The sequence below is a fragment of the Pleurodeles waltl genome, chromosome 6, assembly GCF_031143425.1.
Source record: "Pleurodeles waltl isolate 20211129_DDA chromosome 6, aPleWal1.hap1.20221129, whole genome shotgun sequence".
NCBI lineage: Eukaryota > Metazoa > Chordata > Amphibia > Caudata > Salamandridae > Pleurodeles > Pleurodeles waltl.
In genome coordinates, this window is record NC_090445.1 from 1,680,416,453 (window position 1) to 1,680,443,057 (window position 26,605).

Sequence of the window (26,605 nt, forward strand, 5' to 3'; positions counted from 1 at the left end):
ATTGCACTAGTATGAAAGACTTTAGTGAAGAAGGTAGCATGAACGGATGAATATGAAAGGGTGTAGCAATGAAGGTACTGCATAGAAATGAAAGATTGCAGCAATGAAGATACTGCATATAAAAGGATGCAGCAATGATGAAAGTACTGCGTATGAAAGGATGCAGCAATGAAGGTACTGAATATTAAAGGATGTAGCAACGCAGCTACTGCATTCGAAAGGCTGTAGCAACGAAGGTACTACATTAATATGAAAGGTTGCAGCAATTAAGGTACTGCGTGAATATGAAAGGATATAGCAATGAAGGTACTGCATAAATGTGTAAGAATGCAGCAATGAACATACTGCATATGAACGGATGCTGCAATTAAGGTACTGCATATGGAAGGATGCAGCAATGAAGGTACTGCATGAAAGGATGCAGCAATGAAGGTACTGCATATGAAAGGATGCAGCAATGATGAAGGTACTGCATATGAAAGGAAGCAGCAGTGAAGGTGCTGCATATGGAAGGATGCAGCAATGAAGGTACTGCATATGGAAGGATGCAGCATTGAAGGTACTGCATATGGAAGGATGCAGCAATGAAGGTACTGCATATGGAAGGATGCAGCAATAAAGGTGCTGCATATGGAAGGATGCAGCAATAAAGGTACTGCATATGGAAGGATGCTGCAATGAAGTGACTGCATATGAAAGGATGCAGCAATGATGAAGGTACTGCATATGAAAGGATGCAGCAATGGAGGTACTGCATATGAAATGATGCAGCAATTAAGGTACTGCATATGAAAGGATGCAGCAATGAAGGTACTGCATATGAAAGCATGCAGCAATGATGAAAGTACTGCATATGAAAGGATGCAACAATGAAGGTACTGCATATGGAATGGTGCAGCAATGAAGGTACTGCATATGGAAGGATGCAGCAATGAAGGTACTGCATTTGAAAGGTTGCTGCAATGAAGGTACTGCATATGGAAGGATGCAACAATGAAGGTACTGCATATGGAAGGATGCAGCAATGAAGGTACTGCATATGGAAGGATGCAGCAATGAAGGTACTGCATATGGAAGGATGCAGCAATAAAGGTGCTGCATATGGAAGGATGCAGCAATGAAGGTACTGCATATGGAAGGATGCTGCAATGAAGTTACTGCAGATGAAAGGATGCAGCAATGATGAAGGTACTGCATATGAAAGGATGCAGCAATGGAGGTACTGCATATGAAATGATGCAGCAATGAAGGTACTGCAGATGAAAGGATGCAGCAATGAAGGTACTGCATATGAAAGGATGCAGCAATGATGAAAGTACTGCATATGAAAGGATGCAACAATGAAGGTACTGCATATGGAATGGTGCAGCAATGAAGGTACTGCATATGGAAGGATGCAGCAATGAAGGTACTGCATTTGAAAGGTTGCTGCAATGAAGGTACTGCATATGGAAGGATGCAACAATGAAGGTACTGCATATGAAAGGATGCTGCAATGAAGGTACTGCATATGAAAGGATGCAGCAATGCTGAAAGTACTGCATATGAAAGGATGCAACAATGAAGGTACTGCATATGGAAGGATGCAGCAATGGTTAAAGTACTGCATATGAAAGTATGCAGCAATGATGAAGGTACTGCATATGAAAGGATGCAGCAATGGAGGTACTGCATATGAAATGATGCAGCGATGAAGGTACTGCATATGAAAGGATGCAGCAATGAAGGTACTGCATATGAAAGGATGCAGCAATGATGAAAGTACTGCATATGAAAGGATGCAACAATGAAGGTACTGCATATGGAAGGATGCAGCAATGAAGGTACTGCATATGGAAGGATGCAGCAATGAAGGTACTGCATATGGAAGGATGCAGCAATAAAGGTGCTGCATATGGAAGGATGCAGCAATGAAGGTACTGCATATGGAAGGATGCTGCAATGAAGTTACTGCAGATGAAAGGATGCAGCAATGATGAAGGTACTGCATATGAAAGGATGCAGCGATGGAGGTACTACATATGAAATGATGCAGCGAGGAAGGTACTGCATATGAAAGGATGCAGCAATGAAGGTACTGCATATGGAAGGATGCAGCAATGAAGGTACTGCATATGGAAGGATGCAGCAATGAAGGTACTGCATATGGAAGGATGCAGCAATAAAGGTGCTGCATATGGAAGGATGCAGCAATGAAGGTACTGCATATGGAAGGATGCTGCAATGAAGTTACTGCAGATGAAAGGATGCAGCAATGATGAAGGTACTGCATATGAAAGGATGCAGCGATGGAGGTACTACATATGAAATGATGCAGCGATGAAGGTACTGCATATGAAAGGATGCAGCAATGAAGGTACTGCATATGAAAGGATGCAACAATGAAGGTACTGCATATGGAATGGTGCAGCAATGAAGGTACTGCATATGGAAGGATGCAGCAATGAAGGTACTGCATATGGAAGGATTCTGCAATGAAGTTACTGCATATGAAAGGATGCAGCAATGAAGGTACTGCATATGGAAGGATGCAGCAATGAAGGTACTGCATATGGAAGGATGCTGCAATGGAGGTACTGCATATGAAAGGATGCAGCAATGATGAAGGTACTGCATATGAAAGGATGCAGCAATGATGAAAGTGCTGCATATGAAAGGATGCAGCAATGATGAAGGTACTGCATATGAAAGGATGCAGCAATGAAGGTACTGCATATGAAATGATGCAGCGATGAAGGTACTGCATATGAAAGGATGCAGCGATGAAGGTACTGCGTATGAAAGGATTCAGCAATGAAGGTACTGCATATGAAAGGATGGAGCAATTATGAAAGTACTGCATATGAAATGATGCAACAACGAAGATACTGCATATGGAAGGGTGCAGCAATGAAGGTACTGCATATGGAAGGATGCAGCAATGAAGGTACTGCATTCGAAAGGATGTTTCAATGAAGGTACTGCATATGGAAGGATGCAACAATGAAGATACTGCATATGAAAGGATTCTGCGATGAAGGTTCTGCATATGGAAGGATGCAGCAATGAAGGCACTGCATATGGAAGGATGCAGCAATGAAGGCACTGCATATGGAAGGATGCAGCAATGAAGGTACTGCATATGAAAGGATGCAGCAATGAAGGTACTGCATATGGAAGGATGCAACAATGAAGGTACTGCATATGAAAGGATTCTGTGATGAAGGTACTGCATATGGAAGGATGCAGCAATGAAGGCACTGCATATGAAAGGATGCAGCAATGAAGGTACTGCATATGAAAGGATGCAGCAATGATGAAAGTACTGCATCTGAAAGGATGCAGCAATGAAGGTACTGCATATGAAAGGATGCAGCAATTATGAAAGTAATTCATATGAAAAGATGCAACAATGAAGGTACTGCATATGGAATGGTGCAGCAATGAAGGTACTCCATATGGAAGGATGCAGCAATGAAGGTACTGCATTCGAAAGGATGCTGCAAAGAAGGTACTGCGTATGGAAGGATGCAACAATGAAGGTACTGCATATGAAAGGATGCTGCAATGAAGGTACTGCATATGGAAGGATGCAGCAACGAAGGCACTGCATATGAAAGGATGCCACAATGAAGGCACTGAATATGAAAGGATGCAGCAATGAAGGTACTGCATATGAAAGGATGCAGCAATGATTAAAGTACTGCATATGAAAGGATGCAGCAATGAAGGTACTGCATATGGAAGGATGCTGCAATGAAGGTACTGCATAAATTTGTAAAGATGTAGCGGGAGGAAAGAGAGGGGCAAAGAGCTGTAATTAAGGAATGGACTGCAGAAGGAGAGGGGTCGGCTGAAGATAATGAGGGGTCCATTTCAGATCAACGCATGCCCCCCTAAACATATATATCTGAGCCACGTCACAACGGTACCCACAGTCCCGGAATACCAGTAGATATACCAACATGAAACCAACAAACACTGCAAAAGCCAGGATGAACAAGCCTTCCCTGGCACCGCGTGCGCACCAGAGGTGCCAGGGAGTCCCTGCCTTCCCTCAGCTGAAGCCGCAGGCTCCGGGCTTCTCCATCGTGGAGAAGGGAGCTGGCCCCCTCTCTGATGGAAGAGATGACATGTCCTGCCGCCGCCACCGAGCAGGGGAACCGTGTTCCATCAGGCCAGGGAACGGCCACGTGTTGGCACGCATCTGACCGGGAGGAGGAGGACGGGGCTGCAGAAGTCGTAAGGCAGAGTCGCAGGGCGGAGGGTGGCTGAGGAGGCAGGGAGAGAGTGCAGGGGTCCCTGGCGGAAGCAGCTGTAGAAGGAAGTAACTGCACAGGAAAGGAGTCCAGCGCCCCTCAACACCCACTCTTCTCACACCTCTAGCCGACAGGCAGACAGACAGACGAGCAGAGCCGCAACCACAGACCTCGGCATCTTTTGTGGTTTCTAAGAAACCTTTGTGTTTTTGGTTTTTTTACTTTTAATTAAACTCATATTTTAGATTTTATGCCAGTTCGTCTTTATGGAGGATGAAGTAACAACGGGAGAATGAGACATTCTATTGTAAAAACAATTGAGCCTTACCTGGGAGCTGTGTGCACAGCTCCCTGTTCCTGACAGCTGGGGGGGGGGGGGGGTGGTGGGGGTATTGTCAGCACCTCTCCTCGCTGGTACAGGCTGCTGGTGGCCTGGGAGTGGAGAAAGATGGAAGGGAGGGTGAGGGCTTAAGGCGCACACAGGACTCCTTCCCCCTCCCCCTCCCACTCTTGGGGTGGATCTCTGCTCCCTCCAGATCTCTGACAGCAGCAGCAGGAGGAAGGGGCGGTGGGCTCCTCCCCCTCCTCTCCCGGAGCACCACTCCAAGCCCCGCTCGCACACAACTTCAATACAAAACAAGAGGACGCGGGGACGCATCCCAGAGCTGCGCCAGCGCATCCCAGCATCTCTTCCAGCCCTCGTGCCCTGCATCCTCGTCCCTGCCAGAGGACAGCTGGGTACCCGGGCCTGCATCCGACCCCAAGGAACAACCGCCAAAAGGAGGGCTACCTGTGAACGCTGGGCTGGAGGCAGCGCCCTCGCCCACTGCACATCGACCGTGACTATCTGGGGGCCCGCACACACCCCCGACCCCCTTGTTGGGTGGATTTCCGTCTGCCACTGGCACAAGCACCGGGGCACAAGCGCGTCGCCCCCCAAGTGGCCTGGGCTGAAGGTCTGCCAGTGTTACTGCACGGTTGTCTCGCAGGGCGGCTTGGACTGCGGTGCCCCCTGGTTTAGAGCCCTCTGACCGGCAGTGAAAAGTGGGCGCCCGGGATGTGTGAGTTTGCAAGCCTTCGGAGGAGATGTCCTGGCGTTGACCGGTGTTTGTAGCAGGCCGCGGCCAGGACACCAGCTTTGGCAGCGGCTGTACTGGGAGGGCCCAGCACAGACCGGGCCTGGAGGGGCAGAAAGTCTTCCCGGCTAAGGAGGGTGGCACGTAGGGCTGCGTCCTGACCAGGAAGACTGCGCTCGGCGCTGTGCGGGCAAGGACTGTGCCCTGGTTTAGGCGGCACTGTGCCTGCAGCGGGCAAGGACTGTGCCCTGGTGCACTCTGCCTGCAGTGGACAAGGACTGTGCCCTGGTGCACTCGACCTAAAGTGGGCAAGGACAGTGTCCTGCCTGCCCAGAAGGGGTGCCTCGGCCCTGTACCCGGAGGGGCGCACTCACGGACTCTCCCCAGGACCAGGGGCAGTGCCCGGCCCATGCTCGGCCTGGGTCTGCGGCCGATGCCAGTGTTGCTGGGCTCCCCGCCCTTCTCCTCCCCCGCCGCCGGCCTCCTGCCCCGGGACCCCCAGGCCTGCCCCGCCTCCACCATGCTCTTCCACAGCCTGTCCGGGCCCGAGGTGCACGGGGTCATAGACGAGATGGAGCGCAGGGTCAAGGGCGAGGCCCCCGCCATCAGCTCGGCCATTGACCGGGGCGACACCCAGACGGTAGGTACCGTGGACACGGAGGGGAACGAGGCCCTGCCTGGGCGGGGGGAGGCGGGCATTGCCCGGGCTGGGTCCCAGCTTGGAGGTGAGCACTGCTTGGGGATTGGGGCACTGCCAAGGCACAAGAGGTCGTGGGGAGTGGGGCACCTTTAACGGAAGTGTGGCAGATACCGGCATTCCCGTCCCGACAGCCCCCTGGACCCCTTCAGCCTCCCTCAGTTCTCACGCTGGCCTCATGGCGAGCTGGACACTTTGTGTTGTCCCAACACTTCTGGTTACTTTCTGGTTTAATCTATCTATCTATCTATCTATCTATCTATCTATCTATCTATCTATCTATCTATCTATCTATCTATCTATCTATCTATCTATCTATCTATCTATCTATCTATCTATCTATCTATCTATCTATCTATCTATCTATCTATCTAGTTTGTCGACCTGTCTGTCCGTCTGCCTGTCTATCAACAAGGCCTATTTATACGTCTGCTTCCATGCATACTTTGGGCATTGTATGCGTCTATCTTTCTACCATAAAATACGAAACTATTTTGCGTCAAAAATGAAATTAAATAGGAGAAAATTGACTGTTTTAGTGAATTACTCCTGAAACAAGCTGCGATACTTTCACGGGAGATAAAGGCGCACTTGGATAAGGTGTGAAATGCAGCCTGCTCGGCTGGGCGATCTAGGCCAGCACAAAGTACATGTGTGTGCGCCGTCTGTCTCTTTTTAATATAACCCACATATACTTGCTGTCTTTCAGTATAACATGATGGAATATAATAGAAAAAACAAACTTAATCGATGATTCTTTTGGGGGATCATTACCCATTTCAGATGTTGCTGGAAAGGAAAAAAATACTTCTTTAAATTAAATTTTTGTTTGACTTTTGCAGTAAGGCGTAATTCAAAACCAAGAAAAAAGTTACAAATTCTACCCGAAGACACGGAAACACAGGGATGTGTATTTACTTGTATTAGGAAACCTATTCAAAGCGGCCTAACTCATACACTTTCGAAATATTTCCAATTTTAGGTGACTGCAGTGCGTGCCATGGGTCTCACTTAGAATGCGTGGCCTGCCCCGTTTAGTATACACCGTTTTATTTAGGGTTACGTGAGTTGAAGGGGTGATTTTTTTTTTAAATATGTCCAGTACTGAAAATATTATAAGGCGTAATGAAAATATTAAGTACGTGCGTTAAATTGAAACTGATGTTTGCCAAACACATAAATGCGCTGCAGCTAAAAACCGTTTGTCGGGATATTTTGGAAACACCTCTGTTTATTCTGAATAATAATTTCGTGGAAGGCATTCTCTAGAATTATACATAAAAAGGAGACAAGACCCAGTGCAATGATTCTGTCATCGACGGTGAGGAAATTGAACGGCGCGGGGGCAGTTTTTTTTCTTCAAAACCCCATAATTACTTTCAATTTAACCTCACCTGGAGAAAACTGTTAAATCCAGTCTCCGGCCTTAGTAACATATAACGTAATAAAATACATTTTCTATTTTCGTCTTATATTTATTAAAAAGCAGAAGAGTGCAACCTTAACGCGTCAACCCTGATACAGTCTTTCCTGGAATATTTTATATCGATGGTTTTTTCTGACCTTTGGTGCATTTCTGCCGTCGGAGTGTTCCTTCTAATGTCCTGTCCCTGATACTGTCCAGAGTGCGATCGCAGCCCCTGCTTCTGGGGAAAGCAACGGCCCTGATCATTTCTAACTTAGAAAGAATTGCTTTTGGGAATCATCCTGTCACAATATGTTTTTTTTTTTCTTAATTTGTCAATTGGAAGCTAATCCGGGGACTCGTTGGCGTCCTGTTATGGGGGCAGCATTAGGGGAGAATAAGAAATACATATGTCTGGGGGTGGTGGTGGGGGTCTGACCCTATAGATATTCAGGCCTCAGAGGCCACGTTATTAATAGTATATTGAGGTGTATGGGGGTGCCCTTTCTGTTCTAATGAGGAGTAAAGGGTGGCGTGTACCGGTGGTAGCGGGGGCCGGGTGGTGTTTGCTCTCTCAGGGTCGGGGTCTGTTTTCTTTGCGATACGACACCCAACTGTTAAATTATATAAGGCTGTTCTGCAGTTTACGACTTCCTCGTTTGTCCACATTTACTGTTCTGTGGCTCAAACTGCTCGTCTGGCGTTTGTTGGTAGACAAGTGAACTAAGGAACCTGCCTACAAAAACTTTTCACGACGGCGACGATTATTTATCGAACGAACAGAGATGTATATATCTATAAATGCCCAGATAGATAGATAGATAATTTAAAAATCCTCTTTCAGTTGGCTTCCTAATTTATTACATCGAAGGAAAAATGAATGAAGCACATACCAGATGCATGCCAGGTGGGTTTCTTGCAGCCGGCCGCTGTGCCCTTATTTAAAAAGTACTGCAATTACTGTAAACACAAATGCTCGTTTACAGCGCCGAGAAAGTCCCTTTATTTCGCTTGTTTTTAATTTCCCGCTGCAAACACTCGATACGGCCGCGAGCCTGCTATTGCACTGCGCGTTCTTCTCGCTTAGAATTGTGTATTTTTCTGGGGGCACGTGGGGGGGGGGGGGGGGTGTTAATTTAAGAAGCTGGGGTGAACTGTAGTATTTTGATCTGTTGCTATATGCGCCTTGCTGTTCTGTTAGTGCGCCCTGTGCCCTCCTAAAGTGGCACGGAGTACTGTCCTTGCACGGTCTGCACGTACCCGTGGTGAAGCCTGAGCCTGGCACATCCAGGGCCGGTGGCATCTGCAGACGGAGGTCCGAGCATCCTGGCCAGCCTGACAGCACTGCCTCGACCCAGGCACGTATTACCCTCCCTGAATCCCACTATGTGTGCTTTTTCCGCAAAACAACTTAAAACACGAGCGACTTCTGCATGTAAGGGGGGTAAACTCGCCTCTGGCACACGTTAAGGGCGCAGTGCGGTATTCTTTGCCCTGCTGTCTCACGTGCCCGGTAGTTTGGCGGACAGCGGTATTGTGTACCCGGCTGTCTCACGTGCCCGGTAGTTTGGCGGACAGTGGTATTATATGCCCGCTGTTTCACGTGCCCGGCAGTATGGCGGGCAGCGGTATTCTGTGCCCGGCGGTATTACATGCCCAGCAGGACCGCACTGTGAGCCTCTTTATACATCAGTGATGACTGTACCCGATTGTACCAGCCTGGTGCCAAGCAGTTCTGTGTGCCCAGCAGTATTTAGAGTCCAACAGCACGGCGTTGAACTGAGATCTGCCTGTTAGTGTTGTGTTCACGGCAGTATTGTGTACAACAGTATTAGTATTCAGCGGGATTGTGTACTTAGTATTTTGTATCCAGGGATATTATGTACTACGGTAGTGTTACAGCGGTAATGTATATGGTAGTATTCGGTATTACCTACAGCAGTAGTGTTACAGCGGCAATGTGTACGGTAGTACTTAGTATCCAGTAGTATTACAGCTGTAGGCTGTACGGTAATACTTGGTATCCAGCGGTATTAAGTAGAGCAGCAGTTTTACAACGGTAATGCAGTATTAGGTACAGCAATGGTGTTACAACGGTTAGTGTTATAGTAGTACTTGGTATACAGTGGTATTACGTACAACAGTGGTGTTACCTCGGTAATGTGTACGGTAGTATTTGGTATCCAGCGGTATTAGGTACAACATTAATGTTACCACGGTAATATGTACAATAGTACTTGGTATCGAGCAGTATTACCTACAATACTAATGTTACCGAGGTAATGTGTACGTTAGTATTTGGTTTCCAGCGGTATTACGTACAGCAGTAGTGTAACAGCGGTAATGTGCACGGTAGTACTTGGTACTTGGTATCCAGCGGTATTATCTACCATAGTAATGTTACAGCGGCAAAGTGTACAGTGCTGTTAGTATCCGGCATTGAGTTGCACAGTAGTATTTTTACCCAGTGTATTGCGTCCAGTAGCACTAATGTCTAGAAGTAGTGTGTGCATTAATGTTGCTATTCTTCAGTATTTTGCACAATTATATCGATATACAACAGTATGGCTAGCCAGCAGTAGTGTGCCCAGAGGTTGCGACATCTGTTGGTATTGCGAACGCTAGTACTGCTTACCTCGGTACTACGTACATTAGTGATGACGTAAGGCTGTAGTGTTCATACTAGTGTCCGTACACACCTATTTTGGAACACGAAGACTGCTTCACTCGGTACTGTGTACATTAATGATGACGTCAGGCAGTAGTGTGCACACTAGGGTCGGCACACACCTATTTTCGAACTGCTTCACTCGGTACTGTGTACATTAGTGATGACGTCAGGCAGTAGTGTGCACACTAGTGTCGGCACACACCTATTTTCGAACACTGGGACTGCTTCTCTCGGTACTGTGTACATTAATGATGACGTCAGGGAGTAGTGTGCACACTAGTGTCGGCAGTAGTGTACACACTAGTGTCGGCACACACCTATTTTCGAACTGCTTCACTCGGTACTGTGTACATTAGTGATGACGTCAGGCAGCAGTGTGCACACTAGGGTCGGCACACACCTATTTTCGAACACAAAAACTGCTTCACTCAGTACTGTGCACAATAGTGATGATGTCAGGCAGTAGTGTGCACACTAGTGTCGGCACACACATATTTTCGAACACTGGGACTGCTTCGTTGTACTCTGTACATTAGTGGTGACGTCAGGGAGTAGTGTGCACACTAGTGTCGGTATGCACCGTTATTGCGGACAGCAGTGTGGCACCCAGCAGTATTGTGCAACGAATGTAGATTTCCACCACTGTGTGCCTTGTAGCGCTATCGAGCAGTTTAGAGTACGGTTCATTGCGTATTCGGCAGTGCTGTGTTCATTATATTTGTATGTTTGGGCGTGCTGTGCTCATCACTATTGCATGTTCGGCTGTCCTGTGTTCAATACCATTGTATGTTCCGGCGTACTGTGTTCATTACTACGATATGTTCTGCAGTACATTGTTCATTAATTTTGCATAGCACAGTGTTTGATAGTATGGTGTCTTAAGAAGTACATATTTAGTATTATTGTGTTTTAAGCAGTACCTTGCTCTTTAGTATTATGTGTCGAGCATTCCTTAGTTGTGAATGTTCGGCCTCACATCTTTCCCTACTCTTGTGTATTCGGCAGTACCGTGTTCACTACTTTTGTGCTTTAGGCAGTACCTGTTGATGGTATTGTGCATTCAGCTTACCTAGTCAGTAGTGTATGTTTTAGGCAGGACCGTGTTCAGTGGTGTTTTGTGTCCAATAGTATTGTCTTCAGTAGTGTTGTAGTTTAGACAGTCCCTTGCTCAGCACAGTCGTGTGTGTCATACAGTGCCTTGCCCAGAAGCATTATGCGTCAGACACTACCCTGCTCAGAAATACCGTGCATAAGGCAGTCCTTTGAGCAGTAGCATTATGGGTCAGACAGTACCTTACTCAGTACAGTATTGTGCATCAGGCTGTTCCGTGCTCAGTACAGTACAGCATTGTGCATCAGGCAGTACCTTATTGTGTGTTAGTCTGTACCTTGCTAAGTACAGTATTGCGCATCAGGCAATACCTCAGTACAGTACAGCATTGTGCATCAGGCAGTACCTTATTGTGTGTTAGTCTGTACCTTGCTAAGTACAGTATTGCGCATCAGGCAATACCTTGCTCAGTAGTATTGCATATCATACAATAGCTTGCTCAGTACAGTATTGCACACCAGGCAGTACCTTGCTCAGTAGTATTATGCATTAGACAGTACCTTACTCAGTAGTATTATGCTTCAGCAAGTACCTTACTCAGTAATATTGTGTCAGACAGTACCTTCTCTGTAGTTTTATGCATCAGACAGTACCTTGCTCAGCAGTATTATACATCAGACTGTACCTTGCTCAATAATATTGTGTGTTCGACAGCAACTTGCTCAGTAATACTTTAGGTCAAACAGTAACATGCTCAGTAATATTGTGTGTCAGGCAGTACCTTGCTCAGTAGCATTATGTGTCAGACGGTACTTTGTTGAGTAATATTGTGCGTCAGACAATACCTTGCACAGAAGTATTATGCATCAGACAGTACCTTCCTCAGTAGTATTATTCATCAGACACTACCTTGTTCAGTAATGTTGTGCATCAGCTAGTAACTTGATCAGTACTATAACACGTCGGGTAGTACCTTGGTCGGTAGTGTTGCATGTTTGTTAGTACTATGTTCAGTAGTATTACCCATCAGAACTTCCTTGCTCAGCACTGTTACAATTCAGACAGTACTTTGCGCAATGGTATTGTGTGTCAAGCAGTACTTTGCTCAGTAGTATTGTGCCTCAGGCAGTACTTTGCTCAAAAGTGTGGTGCATCAGAAAGTATCTTTCTCAGTAGTAGTGCACCACAGGCAGTACCTTGCTCAGTAGTATTGTGCATCAGGCATTCCTTTGCCCTGTAGTATTGTGCATGAGGAAAAACCTAGCACAGTAATGTTGTGGGTCAGACAGGACTTTGCTCCATCATACTGCGCATCAGACAGTATCTTGATCAGTAGTAGTGCGTATTAGGCACTACTTTCCTCAGTAATGTTGGGCATCAGACAGTACCTTGCTTAGTAGTGTTGCATGTTTGGTAGCACAATGTTCAATAGTAGTGCACATCAACAGTTCCTTGCTTTGTACTATTACACTCCAGGCTACACCTTGCTCAGTAGTATTGTATGTCAGGCAGAATCTTGCTCAGTAATATTGTGTGGAATGCACTACTCTGTTGTAGTACTGCACTTCAGCCCGTGCAGTAGTCAGTAATATTGCCCTTCAGGCAGTAACTTGCTCAGTAGTATTGTCTGTCAGGCAGTACCATGCTCTGTAGTATTGTGTGTCAGGCAGTACCTTGCTCAGTATTTTTGCAGATGAGGCAGTAACTTGCTCAGTGGTATTGCTCTTCAGGCAGTAACGTGTTCAGTACTACTGCATGCCATGCACTACCTTGCTCAGTAGTATTGTGCATTAGGTGGTACCTTGCTCACTAGTATTTTGTACCTGGCAGTACCTTCTTCAGTACTATTGCACTCCAGGCAGTACTTCCATCAGAAGTATTGCACGTCAGGCAGTACCCTGCTCAGTACAGTATTGTGCATCAGGCTGTACCTTGCTCAATACAATATTGTGCATCAGGCAGTACCTTACCCTGTAATATTGCACTTTAGGCAGTAACTTGATCAGTATAATTGTAATCCAGGAAGTACCTTGCTCAGTACAGTAGTGCCTGTCATACAGTGCATTACTCAGTAGCATTATGCGTCAGACAGTACTCTACTGAGTAATACCGTGCATCAGACAGTGCTTTGAGCAGTAGCATTATCGGTCAGACAGTACCTTACTCAGTACAGTATTGTGCATCAGGCTGTACTGTGCTCAGTAAAGCACAGTATTGTGCTTCAGGCGGTACCTTACCCTGCAGTATTGCACTTCAGGCAGTAATTTGATCAGTATTATTGTAAACCAGGCAGTACCTTGCTCTGTACAGTATTGCGCTCCAGGTAGTATCTTGCTCACTGTTATTGTGTGCCAGGCAGTATCTTGCTCAATACAGTATTGCATGCTATGCAGTATATTGCTCAGCAGTATTGTGTTAGTCTGTACATTTCTCAGTACAGTATTGCGCATCAGGCAATACCTTGCTCAGTAGTATTGTGTCTCAGGCAGTTCTTTGCTCAGTAGTATTGTGCCTCAGGAAGTACTTAGTACAGTAGCATTGTGTGTCAGGCAGTACCTTGCTCAGGAGTATTGTGTGTCAGGCAGTACCTTACTCAGTAGTTCTGTGTGTCAGGCAGTACCTTGCTTAGTGGTATTGTGCATCATACAGTACCTTGCTCAGTAGTATTGTGTGTCAGCCACTACTTCGCTCAATGATAATACACATCAGGCAGTACCTTGCTCAGTAGTCTTTTGCATCAGGCAGTGCCTTGGTCAGTGTTGTTGTGCATCAAGCAGTACCATGTTCACCAGAACTGCACATCAGGTAGTACGTTGCTCACTAGTATTGTGCATCAGGCAGTACTTTGCTCAGTAGATTTGCGCTTCTGGCGGTACCTTGTTCAGTGGTAGTGTGCTGCAGGCAATACCTTGCTCAGTGGTATTGTGTGCCAGGCAATACTTTGCTAAGTAGTATTGCGTGCCAGTAGTAGTACACAGCAGGCAGTTCCTTGTTTAGTAGTATTGTGGTATTGTGCATCAGGCAGTACCATGCTCAGTAGTAGTGTGCTGCAGGTAGTATCTTTCTCAGTAGTCTTATGGATCAGACAGTACGTTGCTCAGCATTATTGTGCATCAGACAGAAACCTGATCAGTACTAGTGTGCCGCTGGCAGTATCCTGCTTGGTAGTATTGTGCATCAGGCAGTGCCTTGCTCTGTAGTATTGTGCATCCGGCAGTACCTCACTCACTAGCGTTGCGCATCAGGCATTACCTTGATCAGTAGTATTGCATGTCGGACTGTACCTTGCTCAATAGTAATACATGTCAGAAAGTACCTTGCTCAGTAGTACTACTGAGCAAGGTACATGTCAGACAGTACCTTGCTCAGTAGTGTTGTGTGTCAGGATCTACATTTCTCAGTAGTATTGTGTATCGGGCAGTACCTTGTTCTCTAGTGCTGTCAGGCAGTACCCTGTCCAGTAGTATTTTGTCTCAGGCAGTACTTTGGCCAGTACTATTACGCATCAGGCAGTACCTTGCTCAGTAGTATAATGCATCAGGCTGTACTTTGGTCATTAGTATTGTGCATCAGGCTGTACCTTGCTCAGTAGTATTGCATGCCAGGCAGTACGTTACTCAGTAGTATTGTGCATCAGGCAGCACCTTGCTCGCTAGTATTGTGTGCCAGGCAGTACCTTGCTTGCTATATTGTGCGCCAGACAGTACCTTGCTCAGTAGTACTGCTCATCTTGCTGTACCTTGCTCTGTAGTATTGCGTGTCAGGCACTACCGTGCTCAGTAGTATTGTATGTCAGGTATTACCTTTCTCAGTATTAGTGCGCAACAGGCAGTACCTTGCTCAGTAGTACTGTGCGTTAGACCATACATTTCTCAGCAGTATTTTGCATCTTGCTATACCTTGGTCAGTAGTATTGTGCGGCAGGAAGTACCTTGCTCAGTAGTACTGTATGCCAGGCAGTATCTTGCTCACTAGTGGTATGCATAAGGCAGTACTTTACTCAGCAGTGTTTTGTGTCAGGCAGTACCTTGCTCAGTAGTATTGCATGACAAGCAGTACTCTGATCAGCAGTGGTGCACCGCAGGCAGTACCTTGCACAGTAGTATTGTGCATCGGGCAGTAGTTTGCTCATTACTATTGTGAATCAAGCAGTACTTTGCTCAGTAGAATTGCACGTCAGACAGTACCTTGCATAGTAGTATTGTGCATCAGGCTGTACCTTGCTCAGTAGTATTGTGCATCAGGCTTTACCTTGCTCAGCAGTACTGTGTCAGGCTGTACCTTTCTCAGTAGTATTGTGCATCAGGCAGTTCCATTGCTTAGTAGTCCTGTTCATCAGTCAGTACCTTGCCCAGTAGTGTTGGGCATCAGGTAGTATCTTGCTCACTAGTAATTTGTGTCTTGCTGTTCCTTGGTCAGTAGTACTGCATCGCAGAAAGTACCTTGTTCACTAGCTTTGTACATCAGGCAGTATCTTGCTCAGTAGTAGTGCCCCACTAGCAGTACCTTGCTCAGTAGTAGTGCCCCACTAGCAGTACCTTGCTCAGTAGTAGTGCCCCACTAGCAGTACCTTGCTCAGTAGTACTGTGTGCATCAGCCTTGCTGAGCAGTATTTTAAATCAGGCAGTACTTTGCTCAGTAGTATTGTACATCAGGCAGTACCTTGCTCAGTACTGTTGTGTGTCAGAAGGTACCTTGCTCAGTATTAATGCGCCGCTGGCAGTACGTTGCTCTGTAATGTTGTGCATCAGACTGTATCTTGCTCAGTAGTATTGTGCATCACCCTTGCTCAGCAGTATTTTAAATCAGGCAGTACTTTGCTCAGTAGTATTGTGCACCAGGCAGTACCTTGCTCACTGGTGCTGTGCGTCAGCCCTGACCCCACCGCGTGATCTCAATGACCCCGTGTCGCCTCTCCTTCCAGACGATGCCGTCCATCAGCAGTGACCGGGCCGCCCTGTGCGCCGGCTGCGGGGGGAAGATTTCGGACCGCTACTACCTCCTGGCCGTGGACAAGCAGTGGCACATGCGGTGCCTGAAGTGCTGTGAGTGTAAACTGCACCTGGAGTCCGAGCTCACCTGCTTCAGCAAGGACGGCAGCATCTACTGCAAGGAGGACTACTACAGGTAAGGGACCACTACCGGGGGCAGGGCGGGTCCCCTCACAGCAGGGGGCGCAGCAAGGCGAGAGGTTGGGGTACCACTGTCCGAGCCAATCAGCGTATGGGACGCTACCACTGATCCAGCTACTAGTCCAGGAGAAGGGAGAGAGGGGGCACCCCACAACAGACGCAGACCCGGGACAAGGGCCCACGCGCACCGGCCCAGATGTGTGCGAAAAAGGGAGGGGCTTCGTACCCTCCCATGCATACAGTGCAAGAGAGGAACGTTTATTTTACCAGGCACAGAGGTTAGGGAAGCGGGGCAGGTTGGGGGGGAGGAGGGGAGGTGTCACTGTACCACTGGCACACACCCTGTCATACCTAGTCACAGTCATTCCAGCTGGCACAACTTATGAGCATGAGAAACAAAATGACCATGCGAGGCAGAGGAATGGTAGGCATAATGAATGCTGGGCACCAAACAGAGGGGCACAGTGACTCTGGCATTCACAAGACAGTCACATTGTCCTCGCCTAATACAGGACAGTGCTGTATACTGACTGCATGATACAGATGGGCAATAACGAGGCACAGGACATAGGAGCAAAATGTACCAGGGCAGGGAAACATGATGTTGCCAGCCAAGGGAGATGGGTGCGCAATGACTGCCAGGCAGAGCACAAAGGGTTTGATGGTCCTCTCGTGATTCAGGAGAGTGCCAACATACTGACTGCCTCATACAGATGTGCAGTGACTCTGCCACACACAGGACAGAGGGGCACAATGACCCTCCTGGGTAGAAAAGAGTAAAAACTGCCTGGCACAATCAGGGGCGTAACTTGGTCAGTAAGATTGGGGGGGTTGGGAGGGGGGGTTTGAGCCTCAGATTCCCAACAATCACTCTGGCACATAGGGGGTTATTACAACTTTGGAGGTGGTGTTAATCCGTCCCAAAAGTGATGGTAAAGTGACGGATATACCACCAGCCGTATTACGAGTTCCGAGTTCCATAGGATATAATGGACTCGTAATACGGCTGGTGGTATATCCGTCACTTTACCGTCACTTTTGGGACGGATTAACACCTCTTCCAAAGTTGTAATAACCCCCATAATGTTAACATACATTATAGGACAAGCAGAGCCCAGAAGAGTGGCTTAAGGGGCAGCGGAAAGGGAGAGGAATGCAGATTTGTAGGGGTACTAAGTGAGAGAAAGTACATTATTTTGTGAAATAACCAACATTTTTGCAGCTCCAAACAGATAGGATCAGAGTTTGTGTGCGTTTTTGTCCATACGTGTAATATTTACCGGTGAAAGTCGACAGACACCTCACCATACCCGACTGAAAGCACCTGCACCCAACTATTTATCACAAAATACATTTAGTAGGGGGGTGTAACACCCCAAACACCCCGCCTGGAGCTTCACTCTTGGGCACAAGATAGCGGGCACAGTGACTTTTCCCAGCACATCTCATGCGGAAGACAATGAGCCTGGCTGACGCAGTTCAGGAGAACACAAGGAACCGGCCTGGTACAGGACATAGGCCCACAATGACTGCCAAGCACAATATGGGGGGGCAGTGTGACCCTGCCAGGCACTCGACAGAGGGGCACAATGACAGGCACAAGGCAGAGTCACACAGTCCTCGTCAGATACCAGTCTGGGCACTAATAACTGCAGAAACAGATACACAGTGTGTGCCAGAAGGGCACAATGAATCTACCAGACATAGGGCCACAATGACTGCCAAGCACAATATGGACGGAGGTGTGACTCTGCCAGGCACTGGACAGAGGGGCACAATGACAGGCACAAGGCAGAGTCACATAGTGCTCGCCAGATACCAGACTAGGCAGCCTAATAAATGCAGATACAGATGCACAGGCAGAGGGGCACAAAGGCTCTATCCGGCACAGCATTAATGGAAGACCTAATGACCATTATTGCTCCATCATATCTGGGCACAAGGTGCCGGGGTACACCAAGGCTATCAGGCACCATGCCTATGCCCATGCACATCCCTCCCTCAGTGGAGGGGGCACGGGGGCTGTGCACCAGACACAGCACAGGGAACACAGTACCCACGAAGATGCTTCAAGCAGGACATATGTACCAGACACGGATCTACTTCGGTGTCCAGTGTCCCAGGCGCGTGCCGGTGTGAAAAGGTGTGGTCCGGGCACAGGAAGTTGGTTCAGTTACGACAGGGGCTGCTTTTTGAGAGCTTGGTGGTTTGTGAAATATTAGCTTTTTCCATAGAAAAGCACTCTCCTTTATAAACACGCCCAAAATACGCCCCTACAAAAAAAACAAAAAAAACACAAGCAAAGCACGGAGTGCGCGCACCGAGGGGAGCTTTAGTGGGTCCTGAAAGTTCTCCCCACAGGAACACTGAACTCCCCACCCGTATCCTTATTGGGAATAGAAAATCACTTTTTTTTTCATTGAAATCGAACACGCGTGAAAATATCGCAATTTCGACTCCATGCAATATATTGTAAAAAAACATACTCCTTAATATTTTGAAAAATCACTATTTGAGTGTGTGCTCAGTGTATGACTGTGCATGTGCCCTGTGTTTCTTCAGTTTGCACTCGTCTGTTTCTGTATTTTCCAGCGGGTGTGCGTGTGTGTATTCTGTGTGTGTATGTGGGATTCCCGTGGACGTTTACGCGGGTTTTGAGTTAGTTTCCGTGACTCGTGCGAGCGTGGTGCACGTACCATGCACCTTTAATTTGATTTAATATGAGTTAAGGAGTACATGTTTATTTTAATGTTTTCCGGGTGCACTTGTTACAGCGCGCTTTGTGTATTTCCGTGTCCAGGTACACGGTTGAAACTGTTGTATCTGCCTAGTTTGTGTCTTGTATGTGTGTGAACGCTCTGGTTTTAGCTACTGTTCCCGGTACATGTGTTTGCTTCTGTAAACGTGTTATGTGTGTGTTCACTGTGAATTATTCTGTGGGTGACTTTCTCTTTGTGGGTGTGTTTGTTCGTACGCCTGCGAGTTATGTGCACAGTTTAATGCATTTATATTAAAACAGTATACTATCTAATGCTGTAGAGTTTTCTGAGGACGTGGGAGCGGGTTGAGGGGGAGTGGAATTGGTGAAAGAGTCACAATACTCGAGAGAATGCTCTAAAAAAAATATTCTAAATAAAAAACTATATTTAATGTATAGTATACAGGTAAAGTTGATAAATATATGTGTATATATATATATACACACAGACATACACCCACACTTGCATATATATACTTTTTTATTTGAATAAACAGACCCTTCTGCACTCTGAAAACACAAAGAGGTTCAGGCATTCTGTGGTTAGGGAAAATGCAGAGATTTGTAGCGCCAGGAGTATGTGAAAAAACAAACTTCAGTGCCCGGAGAGGTTTTCTGGCAATGTTGGGTAGAAAAGCAATAAATCTGAAGAGAGCTCGCTTTTTGTAGCTTTAGGGCCGGATGGAAAACATCTTTAAGTTGTTATAGCGAGGACCGGGGGCGGGGTGGGGAGAGATGGCTCTGGGTTTAAAAGGGAACGACCGAGAGAGGGTGGGGGGAGGCGATAAACGGCGCGTTGTTTTGCTGGGCCCCGGTTTGATTTATTCCCATTTTTTGTATTATTTGCAGGCGGTTCTCCGTGCAGAGGTGTGCCCGCTGCCACCTGGGCATCTCGGCCTCGGAGATGGTGATGCGGGCGCGGGACCTTGTTTACCACCTGAACTGCTTCACGTGCAGCACGTGCAACAAGATGCTGACCACCGGGGACCACTTTGGCATGAAGGACAGCCTGGTGTACTGCCGCCTGCACTTTGAGAGCCTTATCCAGGGGGAGTACCAGGTGCACTTCAACCACGCGGACGGGGGCCCGGCCAAGGGCCTGGGAGGGGGGCCCAACGCTCTGGGGCTGCCCTACTACAACGGGGTGGGGACTGTGCAGAAGGGGCGGCCGAGGAAGAGGAAGAGCCCGGGCCCGGGGGCCGACCTGGCAGCCTACAATGCAGGTAAGGGTCCTGCCTGACTTCCGCTCTCCTGCACCACGTCACGTTAACCTTACGTCCCCCACAGCGTTACGTTTTTGGGAAGCACGCACGTCGACGCGTATGCGCCAATGGGGTTGGTTCATTCTGCGGGGGAGAGGCGGGAGGGGCGTCACGTGACCACACCTGAATAATGAGGCCTGGACACAGAAGAAAAGATGAGCTTTGGGTTTCCTGCGGAGAAATGGGCATATGGGGATGTTTTGTGTAGCGCCGCATGCTGCCCGTGCTGCTTCACGGAGTTAGATGACGTGGACGTTATAAACATTCACAGCACTTCAGGCTGCCTCTGAGCTCTGAAATACACGGTTACTGGGAATATGCAATGAATTATTTACCGCTTTGTATTGTTCTGCATGCTGTTAGTTGTGTCTAGGAGCACTAAATCACACTTCCAAGGGGTCCGTTTGCAGCACAGATCATTTAACCACACGAAACAAGACCGGTGCGTTCTGTTCAGTTTACCTTCTAAAGTGCAAGTGAAGAAGACCGCAGCTGTGTTAAATTACAGGGCTGCATGTCGTCAATCGTCCCTAAACTCTAGAGAACATGTTCAGAAGATACGTTTATTTATAGCGCTGCTTGGTGTTGTGACAGCCTTAATGTGCTAGGGCACATCGCGACAATCATTTATGTGTAACCATGATGCCTAAATCGACTCAGAGCACTAGGGATGATCATTATACTAATTTAATACACTTATTATGATATGTAGTGTGGCTTTGGATTCTCTGCGCCCTGCTTCAGGGTGCTAGACGACCTCATAATTAGCTGCTGCATGCAGTGGGTCTGCCCGGAGCTGTGTGTATTAAGTGTGATTTTGTGTACTGCTGGGTGTCTCCGACAACATGTGTACTTCCGAAGTGGCAGATTCGTAGCACTAAGTCGAAATAGCACAGGAAAATATTGTGTTTTTTTTGCATGATACACATATCTCTACACACTGTAACACTGATCTGAGAGCTAGATGCGTCAATTGCCTACTCGTGGCATTAAGTACCGCATGGCTACCTCAAAGCACTACATTGCATGGTTGTTCGGCATATGTGTTACTCTTTTGTATAGCTATGCAAGCTGCTTTGGGGTGGTAGGCTACATGGCCAATTGATGGAAAATGCATATGAATTAGAAACGTATTTGTATAGAGTGCTGCTAGACCTGCCTCACGGCGCTACTTACCTATATAATAGATATCTGATTACTGTGCATGTCTAGCGCTGCATGGTGCCAAAATCTCAAGAGCATGTGATTCCTTGATGCTAGATACATTGTTACTAGATAGATGTGTGTACGTATGTGTACAAGCGCTGCTGAATCTGGGGCTGCATAGTCAATAAGTGTTAGTTATATTCGTATACTGAATAGCTACGTTTGTATAGCGCTGCATGCTCCTCAGGCCCCTCGGAACACTACAGTATATAAATCATTTGGTTCTTGATACGTATTTACTAGATAGCGGCATTTACTTATAAAGCGTTGCCAGCTTCCCACGCTGCCTCAAAGCACTAGAGTAGACGGATAAGTGATGCTAAATACATATACTGGGTAGATGTGTGCAAGGGTATGGCGGTGCCTGCTGCCTATAGAGCAGAGAACAGTTAAAGTGAGATAAGTCTATGCTAGCTAGCTGCGTTTGTTTGGACATAGGTTGACCACGCGTCCCGGATTTCGGGAAATGTAGCTCATGTCCCGCTTGTCAGAGAACGTCGAATGAAAACGGTGGCAGGTGTCTTTTTATGTTTTCCAAAGAAGGGATAGTTAGCAGGTGTTATAAGAAAACAATTTAATTAACAGATACGGGCTATAAAAATTGCATTTTATTTATGTTGTTGGTGCCTAGTACTAGCCTAGTAAGTGTATGCTGAAGAGCGCTTTCACTTTGCGCGCTTGGTCGAAGTAAAATTGTAGTCCTTTTTCTATTTTTAGGACCTGCCCCTGTTTTTGACTGTAAAATTCTGGTCACCCCATTTGTACAGTGCGGCATACTGTCCGGGGTGCTTCAGAGCACTAGGGTATATGGCCACGGCATAAAAGTATTTATCTGTATGCATAGCGCTCCGTGCTATCCAGGTTGCCTCGGAGCGCTAGATGATCATCTGGCTATCCGCGATCAGCTCTCGCTGTTTGATTACCCCGCCCCTTAAGTTTCCGCCTCTTTAAAGCGAGACCTATAATAATAGTTGGAGCTGCTAATCACCCGGATCAAGTGCTGTCAACCTGCTAATTAGCGCAGCGAGGAGGAACTTCGCATTTTTCGCTTCAGGTAGAAATGCAGCGACTGGAGGCAGAGGGCCTGGTTAAGTGGAACACTGATAAATCGGGGCCTTTTGTTGCAAGGTAGCACTTCAGAGGGCTGAATAGCGTTAGGGTGCAGCCCCCACCCCACCCAAGAACGCTTCTAGGAGCCTCTCGGCCTCCCATCTGGAGTCCAGGATTCCAAAACAATGGCATGGCACGCAGAGTGACATCACATCACACCACGTCACATGGGAATAACATGGATGGAGGGGTGAGTGGTCAGGCCTTCGGGGAATGTTGGCCGCTCTGTCTGGTTCTGTGGCCTTAGGTCACATAACACACACCAGGTGCCGCTGGGCAGCTGACGACCGGGAGCGCTCCGCGGTGACCCGGTGAGGAGGGTTGTTAAATCGGGGCACACACGTCATGTGTGCAGGGTGCGGTGTCACCGAGCCACAGAGTCCTGCCTGCCTGTAATGTCCCGGGAGGTTTGGAGTGGGGAGTATAACTTTGTATGTGTGTGTGAAGAGCGCATGCGGCCTTTCAGATGTGTCTGCTTCTGTGTGGGTGTGTGTGTGTGTGTGAGAGAGATGAGTTACGTGCGGCCTTCAGCGGTGTCTGTCCCTGCATGTATGTGTGTGTCCGACGTCCACGTGTGTGCCTAATAAGTGCGCGTGGCATTCTTGTAGTGCCTGCCCCATGTGTGTGTGCGACGAGTGCATGCGACCTTCCAGCAGTGTACATGTATGTGTGTATGTCTTTGTGTGTGTGCATGATGACTGAGTGCGGCCTTCCAGCAATGCCTGCCCCGTGTGTGTGCCTAGTAAGTGGCCTTTCAGCAATGTCTGCCCCTACATGTATGTGTGTGTGTGCGTGTGGCCTGCACCAGTGTATTGCCCCTGTGCGCGTGTGCGCACGTTCGTGCTTGTGTGTATGAAGGGTGTGTACGGCCTTCAGTGGTGTCCGCGTGCTTATGTGGGTTTGTGTTTTGGCGTGTTCGTACTCACGTGCATGCATGTGAACGTGAGAGAGTGCGCTCACTTGTTTACAGGTGATCGATTATCTGTGTGCGCGGGTAGTAACTAGCCGGTGTGTCCGTGTGCACTCTCTGGTTTAGAGGTGGTTCCTCTCTCTTCTGTGCGCGAGTTGTAAAGGGCATGTGTGTTCGCGTGTGTGCCCGCATTGGTTTATAAGTTGCTGCTCATGTGCACACGGGTTGTAAGTGTCGCGTGTTCGTGTTCAGGGACGCAGGGCGCGTGTGCGCTTTGAACCCGAGTTCTCTCGTTACTCGTGAACACAGAGTTTATTTACTTGCTGGTGTCTATCAAAGACCGGTGGAAACGACGAATATCACAAGTGAAAAATCGTGGCACGTGCGTGTGCCCGGCAGTGTGTCTTACACAACTACATGAAATAAACACGGTAACTGGACGCAGGGCCCGGCTACCTCGACTGACCACTGTAAGGTGGACAGTGCACACGACAGACCAAATGTGCGCGTTTACGTTATATACACATGGGGGTGAGAAAAAACATCAACGTCGCTGGTTTAAGGCACCCACACCTTCTACGCCAGAAACACATCCGTGAAGGCCCTTCAGCAAATCCAACTTAAATAAACACTATCTGAAACATCATAGATCCACTGTGTCAAGCACGTTCCCTAGATTAATGTTCAATTCAATAGTTTACATATATATATATATATATATATATATGAGCATTTCTTTATTTTTCCCGATCTAGTCACTTTCCATAAATAATCTGTGTTCACTGTCACGCTCACGATTTAATCTTCAGAAAACGTATTTCTTTACGTTGTAACATAGAATTGTGTTGTTTCAGTCTTTGGTTAATAGCAGAATTGTGTTTCCGCCTTTGTTTGGTTCATTGCAGAATTGTTGTTGTTTCCGCCTTTGTTTGGTTAATAGCAGAATTGTGTTGTTTCGGCCTTTGTTTGGTTAATAGCAGAATTGTTTTGTTTCGGCCTTTGTTTGGTTAATAGCAGAATTGTGTTGTTTCGGCCTTTGTTTGGTTAATAACACCCTTTGTCTAATGTTAGCGGCAGTTTTGCTTGAAACGACTTCGGAGAGTCGCCCGGTCAGCTCTCTGAGTGCTCTCTAGTTGGTCACAAAGTGAGTGACAGTGTCCGGAGTGTGCCGCTCATTTCTCCGGGACAGTGACCTCTGTCCGACCTCGGCCCCATCACTGAAACATTTCACGGACGGGCTCCCTCGGACACATCGTGTCTCTGGTGCACGGGTCACTGGCGGTATCTGTGGCTTTAAAGTGTGTAAAATTGGGAATATTTCTGGTTTAATCGTGGAATTCGATCTACCCGCAAATACTGAAAAGTCTAGAGACATTAGAAATACTGTGTTTTGTTTGTTTGGTGGAGGAATGCGCTCTTCTTGTTTTAAAGGGGTGTGATTTTTAAACGTATTTGAGGTACCGGAGTAAAGCTTTGAAAGGCGCCACTTACGTTTCTTTCTGTCGGTCTCTTGACGCCCGTCTTCTCTTCCTCTCTCCGGCTCTACCTCGCTCTCTGACTTTCACCCCAACCTGCATCTCTTCTCCCCCCGCACTCTCTCCGATATTTATTTTTCTCCTTTCTCTCTAAATTCCACCCCACGTGTCTCACTCTTTCTCCGTGATTATTCCTGTTTCTACCTGTTTTACTCAAATTCCATGTGTCTCCAACTCGGCGCAATAAGTCCCATCAACATTGTGTTCCCCCTCTCTCTCCATCAGTCCCTCTCGCTCCACAACCTCCGCCCCTCCCCCTCCTATAGCGCCTCGTCCCCCCCTCAGCCCAGCCCTGTGCTCCTCTGCACCTGCCCTCCCACGGTGCCTCTGCTGCCGCGGATCTCTCGTTATTACGCACGGTGTGCGCGGTTCGGGTTTCGCGGCACTGGAGTGGAAAGGCCGCGGCGGCGGATGTTTGGGGTTCCCTGCGTGCGCTCCGGGCCCGTGCTGTGGAACAGGCTGCGGGGTGCAGTGGGCTGGAAGCTTCCTCTGCCCGGATCTGGACGTGAATGAGGGCTGACAAGCGCGGCGCGTTCTGAAGGAAGCCGGCTCCTGAAAGGGCTCGGCTGCCCTTCCCCAGGAGGGCCTCTGATCACGGGGCCAACTCCACTTGTTGTGGCCGAGTTAGATGGGCTTTTGTAGGCTAGGGGTCGTGGGGGCTCACACTAAGGCACCCGTGCAGAGCCCCCCAGGCCCCAAACAGGGGGTCGGCGTTCATTCCCTCGGGCCCCCTCTACATTGTCAGAGCACTGAATCCGTCCCCAGAATAGGGCAGATGTGCGGTGCACTCGGCCCCCCCTAGGCGGGAATACTTTCCAGGCGGTGGACGACACAGGGGTACCCGTACAGAGCCCCCACGGTACGTCGTTCATTCATTTGGGCCTTTCTTTATATAACATGTTCAGAGCACTGAGTGCGTCCCCAGAATTGGACAGATGTGCGGAACATGTGGTGTGTGATGGGTCCCTAATGACGGGACCACTGTCCAGGCTGTGGACGCAGGGGTACCTGTATAGAGCTCCCGGGGTAAGGCACTCATTCACTAGGGCCTCCCTTTAGATAACATGCTCAGAGCACTGAGTCCGTCCCCAGAACAGGACAGATGTGCGGTGCACGCGGGCCCCCCGAGGGCGGGAACACTCTCGAAGCTGTGAAGACAGGTGCTAAATGAAGATGTTTGGTTCCTCTTCTCCAAGCTAGACAGACGCTAGCCGTTCCCTTTAAATACATATCTTATAAAAAAAAACGCACGTCATACCTACTGTTGTTTCAGGAGACCTCTTCAGTTTCCCCAGAACCGCAGTTTGTACTTTTATTTTACACAGTCCGTTTTAAATCATGTTTTCATCTGTTTGGAATCCGTCCCTTCGTCCGTCCGTCTGTCCATCCATCCTCACTGCCCCAAAAAATACTTTTTACTCACTATATTAAGCAGTCATACAAACACATCTCAATTTGAAATAACATATGTAAGCTATGCAACCATAAGACCTGGGTTTAAACCCCACAGTTATATTTGGCCAAACTGTGTGAGCCTGGGCAAATCAGTCCATC

At 47.8% G+C, this 26,605-nt stretch overlaps 1 protein-coding gene across 1 annotated transcript in view; it reads left to right on the forward strand.

Moving 5' to 3' along the window:
• Positions 1 to 4,679: 4,679 nt before the first annotated feature.
• LHX2 (LIM homeobox 2) overlaps positions 4,680 to 26,605 on the forward strand; it is a 55,231-nt gene continuing 33,305 nt past the window's right edge. Inside the window, exons 1-3 of the mRNA XM_069241714.1 lie at positions 4,680 to 5,954; positions 16,063 to 16,265; positions 19,878 to 20,251. Coding sequence (XP_069097815.1) covers positions 5,724 to 5,954; positions 16,063 to 16,265; positions 19,878 to 20,251 — 808 coding nt within the window. The 5' untranslated portion in view covers positions 4,680 to 5,723. The remainder of the gene's footprint in view (positions 5,955 to 16,062; positions 16,266 to 19,877; positions 20,252 to 26,605) is intronic.